Source organism: Micromys minutus (assembly GCF_963924665.1).
Source record: "Micromys minutus genome assembly, chromosome: 5".
NCBI classification, from domain to species: Eukaryota; Metazoa; Chordata; class Mammalia; order Rodentia; family Muridae; genus Micromys; species Micromys minutus.
The window spans coordinates 78,608,707-78,627,583 of record NC_137974.1 but is presented as its reverse complement, the minus strand read 5'-3'; the positions used below and the strand labels follow the sequence as shown (position 1 = coordinate 78,627,583).

General features: G+C 44.6%; 1 protein-coding gene across 2 annotated transcripts in view; it reads left to right on the top strand.

Moving 5' to 3' along the window:
* Positions 1-8,502: 8,502 nt before the first annotated feature.
* The window catches only part of FAM178B (family with sequence similarity 178 member B), a gene marked incomplete at its 5' end in the record, with an annotated part of 93,045 nt that continues 82,670 nt past the window's right edge, over positions 8,503-18,877 (top strand). Inside the window, 3 exons of one of the 2 annotated variants that reach the window (XM_080917543.1) lie at positions 8,503-8,715; positions 9,816-9,877; positions 12,345-12,458. In XM_080917543.1, the coding sequence (XP_080773669.1) occupies positions 8,503-8,715; positions 9,816-9,877; positions 12,345-12,458 (389 nt within the window). The remainder of the gene's footprint in view (positions 8,716-9,815; positions 9,878-12,344; positions 12,459-18,877) is intronic. The other variant, XM_080917544.1, reaches the window with a different exon arrangement.

The window sequence follows — 18,877 nt, the reverse complement described above, 5'->3', positions numbered from 1 at the left end:
TTCTTTATCAGACTCCAAAGTTTCTGCTTATAATGTCTAACAAAACATTTTTCATTTTCTCATTTAAAATCAATTAAATATTATGGATGAAACAAATTACTCATTTGTCTCTGATAGAAAAAAATGTTTTGTTAAGATACTGTAGGTAGGATCAGTCTGAATTTGTGTGGACTGTGCTTTAGTGTATTTATAAATGATGAACTTGGATCTGAAATTTCTGAAACTTTTTAATTTTGAAACTTTTTAATTGTGATAAAAAAAAACCTGATGCCTTTACCACACACACCCTTTTATGTTTTCATTGTCATGAATTATATCTTCATACAGTACATGATCATCTGCATAGCTATATAATTATTACTTTGTATAATTATTTTTAAATCATGCAAGCCAAAATACAAGTTATTTACCTATAGATGACATGTACTGTACACAATCTTATTTGGATTAATGCTGTTTTAGGAAATTGTGTCCAGTTCCTCAGTCCCATTGTAAGACTGCTTCAGTGGGTTCCTTACATACCATGGTCCTCTTAAATAAAGTCGGGGTCTGCAGAGTTGGTGCAAAAGTTAAGAACACTTATTGCTCTTCCAGAAGACCTGAGTTCAGTTTCCAGCACCTAGATGGTGGCTCACAGTTGTCTATAACTCCAGTCCCAGAGAATTCAGTGCCCCCTTCTGACCTCCAAGGGGACCATATATACACAAAGTACCTACAGATACAAAGAGGCAAAACAGTCATACACATAAAGTAAAATAAATCTGGAATTTATTTATTTATTCATGCATTCTTACGAATGTGGAGCTGAGGACAAGGCTCCAGGACCCAGGACAGGACTGTTTGCCTCAATGCAAAGGGCCTTGTGTGTAAGAGACATTCTATGCTGTGAAGACCTTGGAGACCTATAGAAGGAAGCATTTATCTGGAGCGAGAACTCCAGGAGATCCAGTGCTCTCTTATAACCTCTGTAGGGACTGCATGCCTGTGATGCAGTGACACACATGCGGGCCACATACTCATACACATACAAAAATAATAAGTGGAAGAAATTTTAAATGCCACACCAATAAGATAAATATAAGCCAGTGTGTGGTAACTCCTTTTTCTCCTGACTGACTTAAAAGATGAATGTGTAATGCAGTACAATAAATCACTTCTGACAGACACAACATAAAGCTATTTTTTATATAAAAATATCAACATAAAGGATGGAGACTATAGCCATATTGGTATACATGGGTGCTGGAAACTGAACCTGAGTCCTCTGGAGGAGCAGCCAGTGCTCTAAACCAGTGAGCCATCTCTTCAGACCCTGACATTTTGTTTGTTTTAGTTTATACATGGATTTCTCCCTCTTTTTTTTTTTAATGGAAAAAAGTTTTCAAACAATAATTTTAATCATGTTTTCTCCTCCTGAGCTTATGATTTTTCTTTCTCTTAACAAAATAAACAAAAGAAAAAAGCCGCAAACACACACAAAAACACAAAAATGAAAATCAGAATAAACAAAATATCAGTAAGAAAAAAATGTCCGAACAAAGCAAAATGAGACAGAAAGCCTGCAGTTCTGCTGAGTCGGTTTCTTGTGACCTGACTGCTGACTATTCCTGGGCATGAGGTCACACCTAAGGTGTGGTTGATACACACATCAAGACTCCATTGGAGAAACTGATTTTCCTTTGCCAGCAGACGGTCCCCAACCCATACTTTGAGTTTGGTGTATTTACTTGCTAAAATAGGTTTGCTAGCAGCTTATTTTCCTCCCTTTGTTTTTAGAGGTCTCACTATCTCTGTCTTTGTTGGAAGATAATTTCATTTGCTATAGAGTTTTCATTTCCATTTTTATACTTTTTGAACTCCAGAGTTCTGCTTGGCACTTTCCCCCCACCTCTCTGCTGACACTTAGCTTGGTGGCATATCGTTCTCTTGATTTCTCTTGACTTCTTGTCATGGTCACCCTGAATTCCTTGGACATACTCTAGACCATTGGTTACATTTGGTCTGAAAGAGCCACCATCTGGGCTTCCTCAGGAATAGTGTCTGTTGCTTCCTATCTTTCCTATGAAGAGATCATAATATTGGGGTTTGTTTTGCTTTTTGCATACTTTGTAATTTTATGTAGAAAACTGGATGTGAAATGCTTGCACTTGGGAGTCAGAGGCAGGAGACTCTCTGTGAGTTGAGGCCAGCTGGTGTACATAGCAAGTTCCAGAATAGCCAGAGCTACAAGAGAGACAGGTCATTAAAAAAAAAAAAAAAGGCACAACTGGACATTGTGATGGTATATTTACTAACACTCGACTTGCAGCTGGCTTCTTCCTACACTCCAGGATTTGTTGTTCCTATGACTCATATATGTGTGCATAGTGAGTTCTCTAAAGACTTTTTTATTGGTTATGATCACTGTAATGTTTTTATATTGGTTATGATTTTGTTGCTTTAGTTCAGTGATTATTACATTATTTAAAAGCTGGGAGTGGTAGGGAACTGAGGCAGGTATAAGTTTGAGACCAGCCAGAGCTGTGTACTAAGACCCTGTCTGTCTTTCTTTCCCTCCCTCCCTTCCTCTGTCTTACACTCTCTCTTGCTTCCTTCCTTTCTCTGTCTCTCTCTGTCTCTCTGTCTCTCTCTGTCTCTCTCTCTGTCTCTCTCTCTCTCTCTCTCTCTTTCTTTCTTTTAAAGAGATTTAGTAGAGATTGCCTTAAACAGCCAGAGTTTAAAGCAAAAACAGAAAAGGGGAAAGAAATGAGGGAAGAGGAGAGACCTGCAGCAGGAGAGGGACTAGCCTTGCTCATTGGTTTCCTTGGGTGCTCCTTTAGCTCCTAGGCATGTCTCTGTCACTGCCTAACTGTGGCTTCCTTACTATGAGTTGCTCAAAGATCAGCCAGTAGTTAAAGCTAGGGTCTTCTCAGGTATTTCCCAGGGAGATCCTTATCTGCTCCTCCTCCATGCCTCTTCCTTTCAGAGCTCTCTGTTCTCTCTGCTGCTCTCTCCATCCAGCCCAGAACATTTGCCTGTAATGCTTTTGAAAACACTTCCCTGGAGGCTCAGAAGAAGTTCTAAGTAAGGGAAAGGTGAAACAAAGGCCCAAGAGAGTATTTTAGGGACCAGTTAGTCACTAGATGGTGGCTGGGGTCAGAAAATAGAACCAAGGCCTGGTAATTACTGCAATGGTAGAGTAAAGAAGTGGGGGGCCCCAGGTTGCATCCCAGGCACCACGAACCTCACCCACAGCTCTTTGAGAATTAATTTGATGTTGTTTACAGTTTCAGAGGGTTTGCATATTATCATAGCGTGAAGCATGGTACCATGCAAGCAGGCATGATGCTGGAACCAAAGCTGAGGGGGCTACATCCTGATCCACAGGCAGAGAGGAGGAGGGGGTGGGGTTGAGAGACAGTGGAGGAGGAAAGACTGGGTTTAGTGTGGACTTTTGAAACCTCAACTTAGCACAACCCACTTCTCCCTGGAGCATGGGGTCATAGGCTGATTGTTATATAGGTGCTAATAGATAAAAAAAATTATTGTTGATGCTAAAAATATTTATTATAGGTGTACCTTTATTTTATTTTGTTAGTGTGTGTATGTACCTGTGTGTACATGTGTGGGAGTGTGCTTACCTGTGCAGATGCATAAAGGCTAGAATTTGACATCAGTAGGTCTTCCTCAAATCTCTTCTCCAAATTTTGTTTTGTTTTCTATGTGCGAGCTTGTGTTCATGTTGAAAATGTCAAGGATGCCTTGTCTCCACCTTCTAAACTCTAATTACCAGTGGGTAGCCACACCCCCCCAGCATTTGAATAGGTTCTGGGGCTCTGTACTCTGGTCTTCATGTGCCTGCAGCCAGAACTTTAACTGCTGAGCCACTTCCAACCTTATTTTTGAGACCAGTTTTCTTCACTGATCCAGAAGCCGACTGTTTTGTTTAGACTGACTGGTCACAAGTTCCCAGATATGTACCACCACAGCCGAATTTTTAAGTGCATGCTAAGGATCTGAACTCTGCCTCTCAAGCTTATACAGAGCACTTTACCCATCGAGCCATATTTGCAGACCCCAGCCACCACTGCTTAAGGTTTTACTGCTGTGAAGAGACACCATGACCCCAGCAACTCATAAAGGAAACCATTTAATTAGCTTACAGTTCAGAGGTTTAGTCCATTATCATGGTGGGCAGCATGGCAGTGTGCAGGCAGACATAGTGCTAGAGGAGCCAGAGTTCTTCATCTTGATCAGAAGGCAGCAAGGAAGAAGCTCTCATTCCACACAGGGGAGCCTGAGCATAGGAAAGCTGAAAGCCCATCCTCACAGTGACACACTTGCTCCAACAAGGCCACACCTTCTAATAGTGCCACTCCCCATGAGCCAAGCATTCAAATATATGAGTCTGTGGGGGTGTTTCTATTCAAACCACGACAACCCTTTTAATGTTTGTTTTTTCTTTTAATCAGGCACAGTGTTAGGGAGTAGGAAGTGTGACACACGGACATCATTTGATTCTTTGCTGGTGCACTGCTGCCTTGCACAAGGACTAAGAGGCAAGCACCCAGCTAAGTACCCACATGCCAGTCCATGGTTGAGAGTTCCACACACATCTTTAGTAAGCCTCAGTGCAGCCTTAGCTGGGTGCTGCTGAAGTTGTCCCAACTTCAGAATGTTAACTCAACCATGACTGTTTCAAAACAACATTTGCTTGACTGATTGCCATCAGAACTCTCAGTGACCCACTGTAGCTCTCACTTCTCCAGGTGAGCCAGCAGAAGATCTGTGTGATTGGTTCACCTGTGGTCCTTCATTTGCATGGGATATGCAGATGTGTTTGCCAACCCCTATTGGGATGAGCAGGCTGTTCTCCTCCCTCTGAGTCAGCCAGAACACACTCTCCTAAATGTTACAGCATTAAGCCCAGGTTTCTCTCAGTGGTCTTTTTAATTTGCCTATTTTTTTTTTTTATTTTGTTGTTGTTATTGTTCTAGAGGTTGTTTTGTTTTGGTATGATTGTTGTTCTGGTTTTGTGTGATGGTCTCAGAATAACTCAGGCTGGCCTTGTACTCAATGTGTAGCCAAGAATGACAAAGTTCAAAACCTCCTTGCTTCCACCTCCCAAGGGATAGGATTCAGGAGTACACTGCCTTGGGAATGTAATGGGAGGCTGCTAGAGAGATAGCTTCAGTGGTTGAGTTCTTCCACAGTATTGGAGTTTGGTTCCCAGCACCCATGCAAGGTGGCTCACAACCTACAGCTACAGGTGAACCCGTGCCTATAGCCAGGCTGAGCACACATGCACAACTTTGGGCGTTGGTTCTCTTCTCCCACTATGGATTCCAGGAATTGAACTTGCTTGTATCAGACTTGCTGGGCATAGGACTTTCCCCACTGAACTATCTTGATGGCCCCGATTTTGGTATTCATTATCATGAGTCTTTTGAGCTGATAGAGAGACAGGAGAGTGTGTTAGTAGAGCCAACCCTGAAGATAGCAACAGCAGCCACAAGAGGGCAGCTGAAGAGTTCCAGAAAGTGGGGTGCGAGGGTGAGGGGGGGAGCAAAGCAAAAGGGTAAAGATGAGGACAGCCAGGACCATAAAGAACTGCCAGCCCCATCACTGGAAAAGTTCCAGGGAGCTGCTAAGCCTCAAAGGCCAGAGTCTGTAACCCCTTGAGCCCAAGAGCTGTACCACCAGTTTCTGTCAAGGACTAAGGATGCTAAGACCTGAGTTGTGGCACTGACCACTGTAGGCCTGAGGGTTCCAGCACCAGAGGCCTGCTAGGATGCCATTGTTGGAGCTGCTACTGCCACCACACACTGCTGCTGGAAGCTGAGGGTTACAGTGGCCTCCAAGTGCTGGGGCTGCTGGTAGTTAAACTTTATTTTTTTATAAACCTATAACCTGATGCTTAGAACTTTTAATTTTAAGTCTCTAGCTTCTACAGCCTGGATCTAGAGGCCCCTAGCTCTTATGGTTTAGAGGCATAAGCCTCTGGTCTCTAGTTCCTGGGCCTTAGGCATTTGGGGACTTGGGACTGCCAACCCTGAAGAGTATTTTCACTTATTCCTGTATTCTATCTAGTTAGAGCAAAGGGACCCAATCAGGTGACTAGTGACATTCTTACTTGTTTTGCGTTCATTTTTTTTGTTTTATGGGTTTTTTAATTGTTGTGTTTGTTTTGAGACTAGGTGTTCCAGGTTGGTCTGGAACTCTGTGTAGACCAGACTGGCCCCAAATACAAGAGATCTGCCTGCCTCTGTCTTCTTGAGTGCTAGGATTAAAGGCTGCTACCATGCCTATTTGTTTGGTTTTGTTTTTAAGGATTTTATTTTAAATTTTAATTATGTATATGTGTATATGTGAGTACAAGAATGTGTACCACATGCACACAGGTGCCTGTGGATACCAGAAGAGGGTGCCAGACTCCCTTGAACTAGAGTTATAGGCAATTGTGAACACCTGTAAGGGTGTTAGAAATAGAATCCAGGTCCTCTGCAAGAGCAGTGAGAGTTCTTAACCATTGAGCCATCTCTCCAGACCCATTTTAGTTTAGTTTAGTTTTTGAGATAGTCTTGCTTTGTTGCCTAGAATGGCCAAGAACTACAGAATTCAGGTGATTCTTCTACCGAGGTTCCTGAACAGAATGTCTGCCTATGGCCACCACTACATCCAGCTGGTTCTTAGGTGTCTTGTTTTGTTTTACTAAACTTCATAGTTCACAGTGTTGGTTCTGAGGGTTTTATCAGCTTATAGGCCTGTGACAACTCATATTCTAGGGCTTTCTTGAATCACTTTTCGTTGATGTTTGTTCCAGGGTATAGGCATTTTTAATGGTTACATTTCCTTGACAGGATGATCCCTTAAAGAAACAAGCCATTTAGCCAGTGGTGTATACCTTAACACAGCACTTGGGAGGCAGAGACAGGTCTGTATCTCTGTGAGGTCAAGGTCAGCCAGAGTGAGTTTCAGGACAGCCAAAGCACTACATAGTGAAGACCCTTTCTCAACAAACAAACAAATGAACAAAAGAAATAAGCCATTTAAAATTCATTATTGTTATTGTTGTGTGTATGTGCTGTGTACATGAACTTGTGTGTATGATGCATACCCAGATTCATGTACAGAGGTCAGAAGACTTTTTTGTGAAATTGACTCTCCCACAGTTACCTGGGTTCCAAGGATTGGGCTCAGGTCTCCAGATTTACATGACAAACACCTTTAATAGCTGAAGCACCTTGCTGACCCCAAACAAACCATTCTAAGTGTAAGCAGTAATCATTTCTTACATGTCAATATTCATTGTAATCATTTTTCATTTTTGATTAGTTATATAATTAATTTTTAGTGATATATTGTAGTTATAGAGATTTTTTTTTTTTCAAGACAAGGTTTTTCTGTGTACCTGTGGCTGCCCTAGAATTTACTCTATAAACCAGGTTGGCCTCAAACTCACAGAGATCTGCCTGTTTCTACCTCCTGAATGCTGGGATCAGAGGTCTGTACCACCATGCCCAGTTGATTGACATTGCTGTTGAGTGTGAACCTAGTTGGTTTAGAACAAACTTCTATAAACTCATTTTCTTAGATCGCTGGGCTCCAGGCCTTAATTCACTGCAGCCTGGTCTTCCAGGCCTGGTCCTGAGTCTATGTCAAGTCTAAATGTGGGACACGGTCCATCCTGGCAAACCCAATATCCCTTTAAAATGCTCTTTAGTTCAACACAAAAATATGGAACCCTAACCATGTGCCAGGTCTCGGCAGGTTTGGGGGACATGGTAGAGACTCACACACACACACATACACACACACACACACACACTCACACACTCACACACACACACACACACACACACACACACACACACACACACAAAGAGGAGAGAGAGAAAGAGAGGGAGGGAGGGAGGGAGGAAGGAGGGAGGGAGGGAGGGTATCCAAGTCCTTCTGCTTGTCCATTATGCTGCTGAAGTGAGGTGGCCCCTTCATCTCAATTACCTGACCTCAGGCATGGTGAGGTCCTTGTCATGGGCCCAGAGAAGGAAGTCCTACTGGGTACCAGGTCCATCCTGGAAACACAGGAATTTACAGTCTCTAGGTTTCTTCTGGCAGTCACCTCACCTGTAAGGAGTTCCACTGAGGACAGAGCATCCAATGGTCCTCAGCCGTGGCCACAGATGACTTTGCTAGCCCTTCCTTGTGGAGAGGCCATATCACCTGCACTGGTAGAGACATGATGAGGGCGGGGCCGAAGGCAGCCATATGGAGAATCACTACTTTTGCGATTCACCATGGCAATTGCAAGCTGTCCCTCTCCTTATCCAGTGTGACCTGATGTCTGGCACACTAATAGGGTAGACTCTTTGCATATCCACAGGGGTCCAGGCAGCCACTCATGTGCCTATCCTTTCATTTAGCCTGAAGTGCAGCCTCCTGCACCACTTCCCTCTCCACTCAGCGCCACAGCTCTACAGCCCCACAGTGGCTCTAACTCCCAAATCACTGAAGAGGCCCAAGATGCAGATGCCCCGGGACTCGTTCCCCACTGACTGGAGCCCACCACCTGTAGAATTCCTAAACAAGAGCAAGAAAGTACCTCCAGCCAGAAGGAGGCCCCTGGAGGACTCAGAGAAGGACCCTCCAGATTCAGACCAGAAAGTGCAGCTGGCCTCTCTGGAGGAGCTCTTCTGGAACATGGCAGGTCCAAGCCAACAGGCTGGGACCCCGGAGGTAAGCAAGCCAGTGGCCATCTTGGCTTCCCCTCATTGACCTCTCCTTTCGGTGACCTCTCTTAGTTACCCACAAGCCAACCCTTTCTGATAACCCTTTCTACAGCCAGGCTCCAACTCACACTCTGCACCCAGCACTTCCCCCATCCCCCAATTCTTACTGATCACATACCTTACCTCTCCCCAGCTGAGAGTTCAGGCTTCAAGACAGATTCCAGTCCTCCCCATGTTTCCACTCCTGACGCTTGCTCACAAATGTCAGGGGTAATAGAAAACTGAATGCATTTCTGCATGGGGCCTCAAGACTTTCATGACTAAGGTTAGGGGTTGGCCTTGGAGCAAGGAGGAACCTCAGTGTCAGGATCCAGTCTTGGTAACACATGAAGCCTACGACTAAGGTTTAATAGTAGAGATCCTAAAGAAGACTTCAGTGATATCTTGTGGGGAATAGAGTGTGGGACACTTTTTAGGGCCATGGAATCAGCAAATTTATTCTAAGCATAGTGTTTCATTATTTTCCATAGCCCCAGATTGTCAGTAGCCTAAATGCCTGCCACCGGGAAACTAGAGAGCTATGATGTATGTATAAGAATATCCTGATAATGTGAATTGAGCACATAACACATACACAGAGATGGGCACACATATATACAAATACACATATACACACATATATGCAAACCTGTGTGCACACACATGCATACTATATTCACACATACACATACATACAAATAAATACATACACATGCACACATATGGAGTCTCTTTGGCATTAATATGAAATGACACTCAATGTATTTCTGACTGGAAAGAGCAAAGTGCAGGATGAGTATGAAGCAGTGTCTGTCTGCTGAGTTTAGGGATTGAATCACTGCTTGCTTGTGTTCATATAGCAACATCTGAAAGCATGCACGTGCTCTTACCTGGGCTTGCCTGTGGGCAGGCATGTCGAGAGAACTTCATACTTTTGAAATTTTTTAAAACAATTATGTGATTTAAAAAAAGTCATACATCTGTTGAGAAAAGTGAGCAGTATACATCAATATCAATTGTCCTGTCTGCTTTTTCCGTCTCTCCCATGCCTGTGTCCTGTCTTTCTAGATTTCCTCTACGGGCTCAGAGTGCTATGTCAATAACTTGGATTACTTACTGCAAGAAAAGAGGTGAGTATGTGGTGAGGTCCATCGTGGGAGCAAGGGCATTTTCTGTGAAAGACTCAGACTGATGTGCGGATGGGGCAGCCTTCCCAGTAGGTGTGGCATGCCCCTGTGCCACAGGCTTATAGGCAGATCCAAAGCGGAGGCTCTGGATCCCCACCCACAGCAGGAGCAAAGCCCTTATCCCAGTTCCTTCTTCCTCCTAGCCTCCACCCCAGCTCAGTTCATGCCACAGGGGTGTCCTATCAGGGAGCATGGCTTCTGGCCTATCCCAGTGCTGAAGCATCTTTGGCCTATTTTCCTTCTCCCATTATCTGGTCCCGCTCCTCTTCTTTCTGCCTCACAGCATATCACATCTCGTAAAGAAGCCGAGCTCAGCATGGCTGTTCCCCTCTGCAGTTTCTGAAGGCAAAAGTCATGTTGGTCAGAAGTAGACATGTCTTAGTGGGGTGGAGCTGGTATGGGACGCCAGCACCTGTCAATCTCTTTTGCAGTGACCTCTCAGGGAGGAGGCTGGCTTGTGTGGAGGGCCCTCTGGAGTGGAACTGTAGGCTCCTCCTGTGCACAGTAGATGCCTCACTGTGAGGTGGCCAGGAACAGCTGCTCACGTGGGGCCTGTTTGCTGTTTGATGGACTGTAAGCAGATTGTTCTCATGACCTAACTTCCCTCTGTCTCTTTTCCTGTGTGCATGTGTGCACATAGGACCACATATAGGTACGTGTACACACATGTTGAGTGCAGATGGAGCTCCTTCTTCTTGACTCCTGCTGGAAGCATTTACTGCCTTGTCAGACTCTTTTCTCAGAACCCAAAGCCCTATATTCTTGCCCACAGAGTGCAGTTAGGTACACACATGGGTGGACAGTTGTTTTTGTTTTTTTTTTTTGTTTTTTGTTTTTTTTTTTTTGGTTTTATGCATTCTGCCCACTCCAGAGTCGACCCGCCTTCCTCTTCTATACAGTGACTTGGGCTTTTACTATCTTAAAGCTATTGTTGGGACTTGATGCAGGGAGTTGATGGTGCCACTCTATTTGCCTGGAAATTCATCTTGACTCTGGCATCTTCAGTACTGTCGAGCTGCTGAGAAGGGCTTGCCTTTGCACCTTGGAGAGGGAGGGGTGCTGTCTTGTAAAGGTGGGTAGCACAGACCATGCTGCTCCTGAAGGGCTGGAACAGGAAATGTGGGTGCCAACAGGTAGGAGGAATGTGGCCATATAAAGGAGTGATGTGGTAAAGCATGGAACATGGACACCCACTGGGTCATTAGAGCTTACGTGGCAGAGATATGTTTTTCTGCATGCCTAAGAAAGATCACACAGACTGTCCTGGAAGAAACGGTGCAGTGCTGAGAAACCAGCAGAGCTGAGAGAGTTGGGGCTCCTGGTGGTCTGGTGGCCAGAGTGACTGGGCTCTAGGTTGCTTGAGGAATAAAGACTTAGGCATGTGACCTCACAACAGCTGGTCACCCAGCTAGAAATCATCAGTTTTCTGAACACATAATAGAGGCCTTGGCTATGAAAACTATAGGGAGCCCCTAACAGGGCCAGGTAGAGGGTGAGGACTCCCCAGGTTTTTTTCAGCAGCTTTTAGAAGCAAGGACAGCAAAGGGTTTGGATGCTTCATGCTCTTTAGGAGTGTACAGGATTATTAGAGCAAGAGTAAGTGAAAGAACCCATCAGTTCATCTTCTACTGCTGTAACAGAATACCTGAGACCAGGAGGTTTATAAAAAATACTATTTGGTCCATAGTTCTGAGAGTCCAGAAGTATGGTGCTGCCGTCTATACAGTCTCTAGTGACAGATGGAAGAGAATACAGGAAAACAAATAGCATTAATAAAATAACAGTTAATCACCCATCATCTAGTTCCATCTCAGAGCTCAAGGCCTCTTGATAGCCCTCTGCCTGTCTGTCAGTAATGTTTCTCTGAATCTACATTTCCACGAGAGTGTGGGAAGGAAGGACAGACTACATGCAGGGCATAGCAGGGGGAGTTGTGGCTCCAGCAGAGTAATGATAGGTACAGCAGCCTTAGTAAAGGCCAGAGGTGGGGGAGGCTCACTGGTGAGAAAAGAGATGAGGTGCTCCTACCCGCTACAGGACAGAGGCCAAAGGGAGAGAGGGAAGGGTACAGGAGGACAGGAGGGAGGCTCTGGCTTCTGGAGGGTGGAGATGCAAGTGGAGGGTACAAGCCTCCTCTCATCGTGTGCTAAACTGTGGGGTAATAGACGAGCACGCCCAGTTCTGGGGATGTTAGAGAATAAGGGAACGTCGAAAGAGATCCACAAATAAAGACACATTGGACATTGTGTGGCAGACACTCTCTAATCACCGTTAGAGCCTGCTCCAGCATATGGTCTTGTACTCCCTAGCTATGCTGTGTTCTGGGGTGGGGGTGTCCTGAATCCTGGGGAGATGGTGGGCTTCAGGTAGCAGTGCCAGTGGCTAAGCTCAGACTCTCTTTTCCCCAAAGGGAGCAGGCCCTGGAGCAGGAATGGGAGCAGCTGCTGCAGCGGGAACATCCCAGGCTGGAGTCCTCTGTGCGTGATGACAATGACAGAGAAGCAGTGCTCACCCCCGAGCACAGGTAGGAGCCGGGCCCTATGGGATGGGCAGTTTCACCCAGGAATGTGTGCCACCTCCTCTTCTTATGGCCAGAGTCACAGATAACCAGTCACCTGCAGCTAACCTTCAGAGGGCAATGGCTTTCTAGGAGACATAATAAAGCAGCCTAGTTATCAGCCAAGTTCACAGAGCTCTGTCTTGTGGGGAATAGATAGATACACAAAACCATAGTCTTAACTGAAAACTGCATAGGAGATTATGACCACAGGAAATTGTTCATTTTCCCCTGACTAGGAGAAGAAAGATGGCCATCAGTGTTATCCTCAGCTTTGCTGGCTCTGATTTCATTGGGCTGTAGTTTGAGGAAGGGCTGAGTTTGTCTGTCCCACAAGGTCTGAGTTGCCTGTGGACATCAGTGGAATCCATCTTTATGATATTTTTTTCTATGTGTGGTATTTGAATAAGATGGCCATAGACCCATATGATTGATGCCTAGTCACAAGGGAGTGGACTCTTTTAAAGGATTAGAGGATTAGTAGGTGTAGCCTTGTTGGAGGAAGTGTGCCACTGGGCTCTCTCTCTCTCTCTCTCTCTCTCTCTCTCTCTCTCTCTCTTTCTCTCTCTCTCTCTCTCTCTCTCTCTCTCTCTCTCTCTCTCTCTCTCTCTCTCTCTCTTTCTGGATCAGAATGTAGTTCTCAGCTGCTGCTGTAACACCTACCTGCATACTACCTTGCTCTGCCCATGGTGGATTCTGAAACTGTAATAGAAGTTGGTACCAGGAATGAGATGTTGGTACCAGGCCTGTGGCAGGCCTGGCCATGCTGTTCATGAGAGGAATATTGAAAACTGGGATTCGGGACTAGAAATGTGGCTCAAGGGCCATCCTAGTAGAGCGTGGAAGACAGAGTGGTGCTGGCTATGATTAGAACGATCCAGCTCAAGAGGTTTCAGATAGGAAGAATCTTAGTAAGAGACATAGACACCATTCTTGGCTGCTTTTTGTCCTTGTCAGAAAAGTCTGCCTGAGACTAAATTGAAGAGTTTTGGATTAGTGGCATTGGCAGTGGAGATTTCAAGGCAGCCTAGTGTTGACTGTGTTGTGTGGTTATTAGTGGCCACTCTTATGCAGATCTATAATGAAACAGTAAGCTGAGCAAGGAAAAATACTAAAAGTACTGTTTGAGGAGAAAAGGAACATCAGGAAGTGTAATGGAGCTGAGTCCAATACTCAAGGAGATAAAAAGCAAGCTTGAGGCTGAATGGAATTAAGGGAGCAGAGACCTTGGGAGACCCCACCCTGAGCTCCACCTTATGAACAAGAATTGAAGAAAAGCTTACTCAGTGAGGGACAGCTTATGCAGATGTGATTTAATGAGGGGGCCAAGTTTTACCCTAAACATGGCAGTTTCAGCCACATAGGTCTAGCTTGAGAGTCAAGGATACAAGAGAGACATTGTAGAATCTCCTTCCAAGACTAAGGAAAGCTACCAAGGCCATGTGTGGGACAGAGTTGTTCCTGCATCAGGGCCCAGAGAGGCCACTGTGAGAAGCTGTGAAGGTGAAACCTGGATTGCCTGGGAGACCCTAAGATGTTGGAGATGGCATAATCATGGGACCCATGCCTAGAAGAGCTGCAGACCCGGTGTGGAACAATCCAAGAGAGAGAAGTGTGTTGCAGTCAACAATGCTGAAAGGAATTACATCAGACATGGAGATGCAGAATTTGAAGTATGACATGCTGGTCTTTGGTCTTGCTTTGGTCCATGGTTTCCTTACTATGCTTCTGTATTAGTCAGGGTTCTCTAGAATCACCAAATTATGAAATGACTCTCCCCCCCCCCCCCGTCTCTGTGTGTGTGTGTCTGTCTGTCTGTCTGTCTTTCTGTCTATCTTTCTTACTTTCTCTCTATATAATATATATAGTAATATATATTTTTAAATGACTAATCTAATCTAACAATGGCTAGCTGTGAATAGAAAGTCAGAGTCTGGTAGTTGCTCAGTCCCACAGGCTGGATGTCTTAGCTGCTCCTCTGTATAACCCCAAAGAGTAGGCTCTAATATCAGTGAAGGAATGGATGTGCTAGCAAGGCAAGGGCAAGTGGGCAAAGAGTAAAAGTTTTCTTCTTGGTCCTTATATAGACTTCCAGCAGAAGGTATAGCCTATATTAAAGGTGTATCTTCTAGCTTTAATTAAGATAACAGATAAAAAGAAGTGTGTATTTCTGCCTCAAGATACCAGGTCAAAGGTATGTGTCTTCCTGCCTCAAAGGTCTGGATTCACCCTCTTCAATCCAAACAGAAAGCTTCTCAAAGGCGTGCCCTTCATTTCTGGATTGTAGTTCATTCCAGATGTAATCAAGTTGACATGAATAGCCATCACACTCCCTCCCTTCTCCCCCAACCTTTGAATGGTAATATGTGTTTTGATATTACTGAAGGTTAGAGTTAAGAGACTGCTGTGAGTCTCAAAAGAGACTTGGGACTTCTAAACAGGGTTATTAGACTGTGATAGACCATCTGGACGTTTTAAGTTAAGCTGAATGCATTTTTGCATTATGATATATGGCTGTATAAATTCATAGGGGCCAGGGAGTGGAATGTGGTAGTTTCAATAAGTTGGAACCATAGACTCATATTTTTGAATGCTTAGTCACCAAGGAGTGGACTCTTTGGTAGGATTAGAAGGATTTGGAGGTGTGGCCTTGTTGGAGGAAGTGTGTCACTGAAAGTGGGCTTTGAGATTTCAAAAATCTCTCTCTCTCTCTCTCTCTCTCTCTCTCTCTCTCTCTCTCTGTCAGGATCTACTTCTCAGCTACTGCTCCAGCACCTGCCTGAAGCCCCTAATGAACTGCTTTCTTTCATAAGAGCTGCCTTGGTCTTGGTGTCACGTCACAGCAATAGAACAGTGACAGTATCTTAACCCTTTAGGGCTGCTGTGAGATAGGCGTGGATAAACAGCAGAAATCTGCTTTTCTTTTTTGGTTTGCTTTGCATTTTCTTTGTTCAAGATTTCCATGTAGCCCTGGCTGTCCTTGAACTTGTTCTGTAGACCAGGTTAGCCATGAATTTAGAGATCTGTCTGCCTCTGCCTTCTGGGATTAAAGTGCTGGGATTAAAGGTGTGCCCTACCATACCCAGCTCTTAGAAATCTGCTTTCCACTGTGAATGAGCTCTTGTGGAGAGTTCTTATATCAGATGGAAGAGAGATGGCTAGAGACCTCTCAGAGTTCTCAGAGATGTTTTGGGTATGTTTTGGGTTTTTCTTTCAGTATTGAAGGACTTTGTGCATGCCAGGCAGACATTCTTCCATCAAACTATATCTCCAGCCTGGAGTCTCATACAATGATGATAATCTTATTGATGAAGGTTCTACCCAAAGATGAGACTCCTGCCATGTTGGTGCTTGGGATTCACTGTAGGTAACTTGGAAGGACTCGTATAGTCTGTATGTCACCAGGCATCCGTGTCTGTGTGCCTGTTTATTGACTCATTCATCTGCCATCGGTGTTCACTTGTGCCAAACTATGGCATCGTTTGCTCTCAGCTCAGAGAGACAAACAGTGAACAAGACAAGGCTGATGGAAGAGGCTAGTGCAAGGAATGCTGGGAAAGGAGTCATTGGGTGAGGAGTTAGGAAAGGACTTTCCTTTTCTTTTTTTCTATCAGATCCTGCTGATTTATTAAAATTAAGACACAGACTTCAGCACACACACACACACACACACACACACACACACACACAAATAAAAACCCTCAAAACCCCGGTGGTGACTTTGACAGTGCATTGAGTCTGCTTTGGCACCATTTGCTACTAAATATGCAATAGTCTTTATTTAGATTATATTGCACAAAATGAGAAAATTTTAAACTATGTGCCTTTCCTTTTTCTTTTTGATAAAAATTGAGTATCCAGTTTCAAATCTTCTGTCTGGGGCCCTGTCCACACATCACAGCGATGAGATCACAGCGATGAGATTTATAGGTCCTACTATGATACAGTACATACAGTCTTAAACTAAGAACAGCTCTGAGGTCTAGGTCACCATTTTCCATAAATTTTTACCTACAAATATTGAACAAATCTCTACTATAGCTGTACAAAAAAAAGTTTGCTTTTTTTTTTTAAACCACAAGGCCTTTAAATGCAAGGATTACTTTAAAATTTTTAATCCTTTTAAACCAGGACATAATGTACCAACATATTTGCATGCTAAAAAAAAACAAACAAACAAACAAAAAAAGAAAAACAAAAACAAGAAGAAAAAAAGAAAAAGAAATCAAAAGGGAAGAAGTGAGGAAAGGCCTTTCAAAAGGCAACTGTTAAGCAAATCTGAGGGCAGTAAGCACCAGACTTGGGACACAGGTCAGGGAACTAGAAGTAGGTCTTGAAGGCCTTTGTTTCAAGTGAGCGGGTGCTACTGATCTGACACCCGAATGGTATTCTGTAGACTAGTGGGACAGGGGCAGAAGAAGGGAGCCACAGGGTGGAGAGCATGTGTTGATAAAACATTAAAATGGTTCCTTTTCTTGAATTCACCCTCTAACACAGAAGACTTCTGAGTCTAGAAGATGGGGAATTTTTCTCTCCCGGGGATCAAACTAGCTGATACTCTCTGAAGTCTACATACTCTTCTACCTGGAGACCATCAGATCCCACAGTGGGGATTCCATCCTGATGATAGTGCTCTGTCCCCACTCCAGACACATGTCACAAGCCCAAGTTGTTTTACTTATCCTTCTGACTGACTCAATATGAATTGGGGGATTCAGACATACAACCCATTCCTTTGGTTCAGTTAATTTTCTAGGATAGCTCACAGGACTCAGAAGTACATGCATTGCTTCTCATAAAAGATACTAGGAAAGCTGTGAAGACACATTGAAGTTTTGGGAAAGGGCACAGAACTTCCCATTCTCTCTGGGCATGCCACTGCCCAGGAATCTTGTTAGCTATCTGGAAGCTCTCTGAAATCTGCCCTCCTGATTTTTCTGGAAATTTCCTTGCACAGGTATTATGGGCTGCACAAGAAACACCTGCCGTGCCCACATCAGGGTCTTAGCCTCTACCTGCAGTGTTCCTTCCTCAGCCATGAGGAAGGTCATGAGTCCTCTTCAATGGGGGTGTCTTATGACTGTCAAGTAAGGTAGACCAAAGGAAGATTCTGTAGATTTAGGGAGTTTCTGTGACTTTAGGGGACCCCTTTGGGAAGGGGAGTTTTTTAGTTTCCATGGCTCCCCTGAAGGAGGGAGACATAATCCAGAAACCATGGAAAACACAAGATATTCATAGCATGGTATCACATGCAGTTTCAGCAGGTAATCTGGTCAGAGCTACAGGCAGGTGAGCAGGGCTGGCCACTGCTGGCTGCTTCAGAGAGAAGTGACAGTTGGCTAGAGAGTAGGAGAAAAAGAAAATCAATGTGGGGTCACTCAAGGCCTTGGGCCTGAGTGGCTGGGAGATTGGAGCAGGCTTTGTCTTTATCTTTTGAAATAGGTCTCCCAGGCTGGCCTCAAACTTCATCCGACTACCTCGGCCTCTCAGTTTTTTGGGGTTTATAAGTGTTAGTGGTTTGAAGAAGACTGACCCAATAGGCTCATATATTTGAATACTTATGAGCCCTTAGCTGATGGAGTGTTTGAGTAGAATTAAGAGATGTGATCTTGTTAGAGGAGGTGTGCCACCTGGAGTCGGCTTTGAGGTTTCCTCATGTTCACTCCCTGTCAACAGGTTGCTTGCTTTGCCTCTACCTATTGTTGACTTTATTTAGCTCTTGTTTACAGAAAGCTGGGGTTAGAGCTGTATACTAAGGCTGAGAAACCTCTCTCACAAGAAACAGACTTTCCAGTTCATGATGTCAGGGTCCACAGTGTGATCAAACATCCTGTAACAACATAGGATTCTGTTAGAAGGTGGATCTGTGGTGAGCTTAGAGGGCAAGGCCTTTGCTCTTCTAGTGTCAAGAGTGTCACTGGACGTGAATGCAGCCCTCGGTGCACAGGGGCTGATTCCAGCTGATGTGAGGTGGACTAATGCCCCCAAAGAACCAGTGCCATCTGATGGCAGCTCCTGCCCTTAGGATTGGAGGTAGCAGCACTGATTACAAGCAGGTGATGCTGTATGTTTATTCTGGTTTTCCTCTGTTTTCTCCTCAGTGTTAAAGTCTCAGAACATGTCTTAACAGGGACAGCCGCCAGATGGGCACAGCAAGCTCCTTTTGCATGCTTCCTAGGAACCCAGGGTTGCTAGGAGGTTGTCAGGCTTTGGCCAGATCCCTGTAGAGCAGGTGCTGGTTCCTGCCTGGTGTCCTGGGAACCTCTGTGTGGAAGTTCCTAGCAGGAAACTGAGCTGAATCAGTGTGTTGGGAATGCTGTGGTTGTGTCACTGGAAACAGTCACAGGCTTCGGATTTGGCTTCAGGGATCTCGACTCACTAGACAC